General features: G+C 46.5%; 1 protein-coding gene across 1 annotated transcript in view; it reads right to left on the bottom strand.

Annotated features, from left to right (window-relative positions):
* LOC134435204 (ryanodine receptor 3-like) overlaps positions 1-5,000 on the bottom strand; it is a 414,716-nt gene that overhangs the window by 266,239 nt on the left and 143,477 nt on the right. The window contains exon 14 of the mRNA XM_063184070.1: positions 2,385-2,520. Coding sequence (XP_063040140.1) covers positions 2,385-2,520 — 136 coding nt within the window. The remainder of the gene's footprint in view (positions 1-2,384; positions 2,521-5,000) is intronic.

Genomic DNA, 5,000 nt, shown 5'->3' on the forward strand with positions numbered 1-5,000 from the left:
TGGTGCCGGGGAGAGGAGGTGAGAAAGAGAGAGGGAGAGAGGGAGGGAGAGAGAGAGAGAGAGGGAGAGAGAGAGAGAGAGAGAGAGAGAGAGAGAGAGAGAGAGAGAGAGAGAGAGAGAGAGAGAGAGAGAGAGAGAGAGGGAGTGGATGGAATGGTCCCAGGGGTGGCAGAGCTCTAGCCAAGGAAATCCCATGCTGCCTTGCACAATCGTTTAAGGTTTGTGAGTGCGTTTTAATATGCGACCTTGCCTCCTCCACTTGCCTCCTCCACTTGCTTCTCGTCATGATGACATCACTGACAACTGCATTATATTTCAATATCTTGCAAAAGCTCAATTGTAAAGTCTTTTTTCTCATTTGCAATTGGGATGGTGAATGAAAAACAGTCGCTCAAAAGTTGTTGTGGCGAGGTTGACAGCTGGTAAACTTGCATCGTTTTCTCCACGGAGGAGGGGCCAGGAGGCGGGACGAGGAGACAAGCACAAGTGGAGGAGGCAAGGTCACATATTGGGATGCACCCTGTGTGTGTAACGCTGAGCTGTGCATTATGTCTTAATGTCAGTATCACTCAGTAATCAGTGTCAGTAATAGCTAGCTGTGCGCAATATGTTTGCTCTGTCCTACAATGTTCGTATTATGTGCCATACTATACAGCATGTAGGCTGTGAGACAACATGATTTCCTACTAGATCAATCAGGTCACTGTACTCTACCGTACTCTACATTTAATTCACAGAAACGTGATAAGAATCTTTCCTGCATGATTGCTGAACAATGTCATGCATATACATCTTAGTACTTCGCAATAGAAAGGTACATTCTTTACGCATAGTAATTATGTAACACCTCAGTCTATTGCAATGGAATGAAAAACTGTAGAGTGGATGGGGAAGCTCAGCTCTGGGCGCCTGTGCTGCAGGATTGAGAAGGCGTGAGCTCTAAACACTAAAGGGCAGATTATAGTTCAGCAACGGCGCCCGTTGATTCTGGTCACTAACCACTGTTGATGTTATAGATCTGCGCAGGAGGTCTCATGTCGTTAGCCACATTTGGCTACATAGCTACAAGGCTACAGTAGTACAATACGGATACAGTACAGTAGTCAGACTGCAGGCATTGTGCCGCGAGTGCTAAACTGATGTATTGTTTGTTTGTTATTTACTAATTCAGTCATTGTAGGTTCATTTATTTACAAACACTAGAAAGAAAGCGTTCGTATTTCACAGAATATTGACAGTTTGGCTCTCGTAAACGACCGTAGAACTGTGCCGCCACGAGAACAAGGAAGTAGCGAGACGACCAGTCACAGCGCCTTTTCTCTGCGCCCTTCGCAACCGTTTGACGTGTACTCAGGATTTTCTTGAGGCCCGCGATGATGGTTGCAGAGCCTCTGCGCGGGGGGCGTGGTCGCGCACAGACAGTTGCACAGGCTCTGCAACCGTCATCGCCAATAAGTATAAATTGGCCTTTAGACGCTGAGCTCCAAAAAGCTCCAGGCTGGCCCAATTTTAACTCTGCTAACACTTCCGATCGCACCTCAGATATGTAGTATGTGAAAGTCCAATTTTCCAGTACTCTAGGGCTCTAGACGCCTGAGAGCATGATGAAGTGATGGCCAGTCGGATCCAAAAAGCAAGCTGTGAAACCCAGACACATTTATATATATCCTGTCATGAGATGTGAAACTCCTGGAGAGAGTTAGGTAGAATAGCGCAGTGCTGTATGTCTGCAGCAACTCCTTAAGCTATTGTCTCAACTTCACTGACGTGTGGAGATATTAGAGTGAGAGATTCTGGGTGTGAGGGGGAGAAGGAAAGAAGAGTTACCACTCCCGGATTTGAATGCATTTCTGAAAAAATGAGGCTCTGACTGCAACACTTAACCCCTTAAGACACGGCTTTATAAATTAGCTGTTACCAGAATGGCAATGACCAAGTCGTAATGAATTACTAAAGGCCCTGTGCACTGTCATAGTAATGTAGTACTATAGTAGTTCACTTTCAATGTCTATTACAGCGTGCCACAGGAGGTACGGCGTGCATTAAGGGGCTACAACACAGGATCTTTGGCATGACGGTCAGTGAATCTACAACCATATTGATGGTCACTCCATCACAGTGTTCATATGTGTGAGTGATTGTGTGTGTGTGTGTGTGTGTGTGTGTGTGTGTGTGTGTGTGTGTGTGTGTGTGTGTGTGTGTGTGTGTGTGTGTGTGTGTGTGTGTGTGTGTGTGTGTATGTGTGTGTGTGTGTGTGTGTGTGTGTGTGTGTGTGTGTGTGTGTGTGTGTGTGTGTGTGTATGCGTGTGTGTGTGTGTGTGTGTGTGTGTCTGTCTGTCTGTGTGTGTGTGTGTGTGTTAGAGAGTTCTCCCATGTCTCCTTACCCAGCAGCTCATAGAGCAGGTTGAGGATCTCCTTCCAGGCCTCCCCGGCCTCCTCTCCCGCACACTCCCCAAAGTGGGCCGCACTGTTGTACACACTCAGACGGTCGATGCAGTTAGACACCAGCGTCAGCATACCCTGGGAGAGAGAGAAAGAAGAAAAGAAAGAAAGAAAGAAAGAAAGAAAGAAAGAAAGAAAGAAAGAAAGAAAGAAAGAAAGAAAGAAAGAAAGAAAGAAAGAAAGAAAGAAAGAAAGAAAGAAAGAAAGAAAGAGGAGAGAAAGGTAGGAGTTACAGAAGGAAAGACGGTAAGAAAGAAATGAGTAAGGAATGGAAAAAAAGAGGAAAATGGAGGGTGAAAGAGGGGCAATGTTCATTTCTCATGCATCAACCTTGTGTATTCTATATATAAAGACACAAACAACATATACAGTATGTACATACCATTTATGTATGTGTACAGGTGTGTGTTTGTGAGTAGGCATTCATATACATATGTGTGAGTCAGAGAGAGAGAGAGAGAGAGAGAGTAGGCATTCATATACATATGTGTGCGTCAGAGAGAGAGAGAGAGAGAGAGAGAGAGAGAGAGAGAGAGAGAGAGAGAGAGAGAGAGAGAGAGAGAGAGAGAGAGAGAGAGATAGAGAGAGGGGGAGAGAGAGAGGGAGAGAGAGAGAGAGAGATTTTCCTACGCTGATTAATGAACCGGACACTGCTTTTCCGGTGCTGAAATACTCCATATGACTGATGCATTATTCAAAGGTCAAAGACTCAGTGTATGAACACCCACACCCATACACACACACTCACACACGCACGCACGCACACACACACACACACACACACACACACACACACACACACACACACACACACACACACACACACACACACACACACACACACACACACACACGCACACGCACACGCACACACACACACAAACCAACTTCTTCTTTACTAGCCTTCTGCTGACCGGCAAGCACACACACACACACACACACACACACACACACACACACACACACACACACACACACACACACACACACACACACACACACACACACACACACACACTGAGCCGAGCCAACCCCAGGGCATCTCCTACATCCAGAATCCTGCATCAGTAGTAGCAGCTCTGGCAGTGCTGTGCTATTTGAAAGAGGTCTGCAGCAAAAGAAGCCCTTTGGACCGGGGGAAGTTTGAAGTTTGAGGCTGAGGCTGTATTAGTGGCGCATTGATCTGCCCTGCTGCTGCTGGATGTGTGTGTGCGTGTGTGTGTGTGTGTGTGTGTGTGTGTGTGTGTGTGTGTGTGTGTGTGTGTGTGTGTGTGTGTGTGTGTGTGTGTGTGTGTGTGTGTGTGCTTGCCGGTCAGCAGAAGGCTAGTAAAGAAGAAGTTGGTGTGTGTGTATGTGTGTGTGTGTGTGTGTGTGTGTGCGTGTGTGTGTGTGTGTGTGTGTGTGTGTGTGTGTGTGTGTGTGTGTGTGTGTGTGTGTGCGTGCGTGCGTGCGTGCGTGCGTGCGTGCGTGCGTGCGTGCGTGCGTGCGTGCGTGTGTGTGTGTGTGTGTGTTTTTGTGTGCGAGCGAACATGCGCGTGTGTGCGTGTGTGCGTGTGTGCATGTGTGCGTGTGCACACACACCTGCATGTCCACATCCAATGCCTGTGTGTTCCTACCTGAGTGTGCCAGTCCAGAGCCTGTTAAGATTACAGCCATTGCAAAATGCAGGGCTTGACAGCTTTTGCAATGGATCAGCACAACTTTGGACCCAAAGAGCCAAAATAAATAAATAACCATAAATAAATATATATTTATAAATTACAACTCCATTGCTTTTGTTGTCGATGCAGAAAAAAAGGCAAGGGGTTCCGCTGAATAAAAAGGAAAGTGCTGACAGCCACAGAGTACGCCGCTGAAATATACAACATGGCACACAACGAGAGACGAGAGGAGATGAGGAGAGAAGAGAATAAACTGATTTAGCATTTAAAGTAAACAGAGAGAACCCTGGCAAACCTGCCTCGCCGCCTATACCATGTATTGAAATGACCACTTACTAAAATTGCCTCTCAACGCTACTGGTAGTCAACACCAGTGGGCTTTTTGGCAGATAAGAGATGCCGTTGTTGCTGCTGTTGTTGTTGAGGCTAGCAAGGTTCTCCAGGGGGGAAGGGGTGGCAGAGTTGTTTTTTCAGGGAGTTTGCAGAGAGCAGCATGGGGTGGGAGAGTTTGGGACTCACTAGTTCGACGCCCTTTCGTGACTTACCGCTTACGTCATACGACCCTAAACCTAATCCTAACCCTAACCTTAACCCTAAACCTAACCCTAAACCTAACCCTAAACCTAACCCTAACCTTAACCCTAACCCTAACCTTAACCCTAAACCTAACCCTAACCTTAAATCGCTTGTTTGAAATGTTTGATTACCATGTGAAGTCACGAGAGGGCGTCAAACTAGTGAGTCCCGGGAGAGTTTACGTAAAGGTGTACTGTGTAGGATGGTGGCTAGAGGAATTGCAACTATGCTGCTCATTGAAACCATGCGGTCTACAGCCACATATCATATTTTCATGAATATTTACTAGATAATGAACTAATAAGTACAGTGAATGCATAC

The sequence above is a fragment of the Engraulis encrasicolus genome, chromosome 19 (genome assembly GCF_034702125.1).
Source record: "Engraulis encrasicolus isolate BLACKSEA-1 chromosome 19, IST_EnEncr_1.0, whole genome shotgun sequence".
Taxonomy (NCBI): Eukaryota; Metazoa; Chordata; class Actinopteri; order Clupeiformes; family Engraulidae; genus Engraulis; species Engraulis encrasicolus.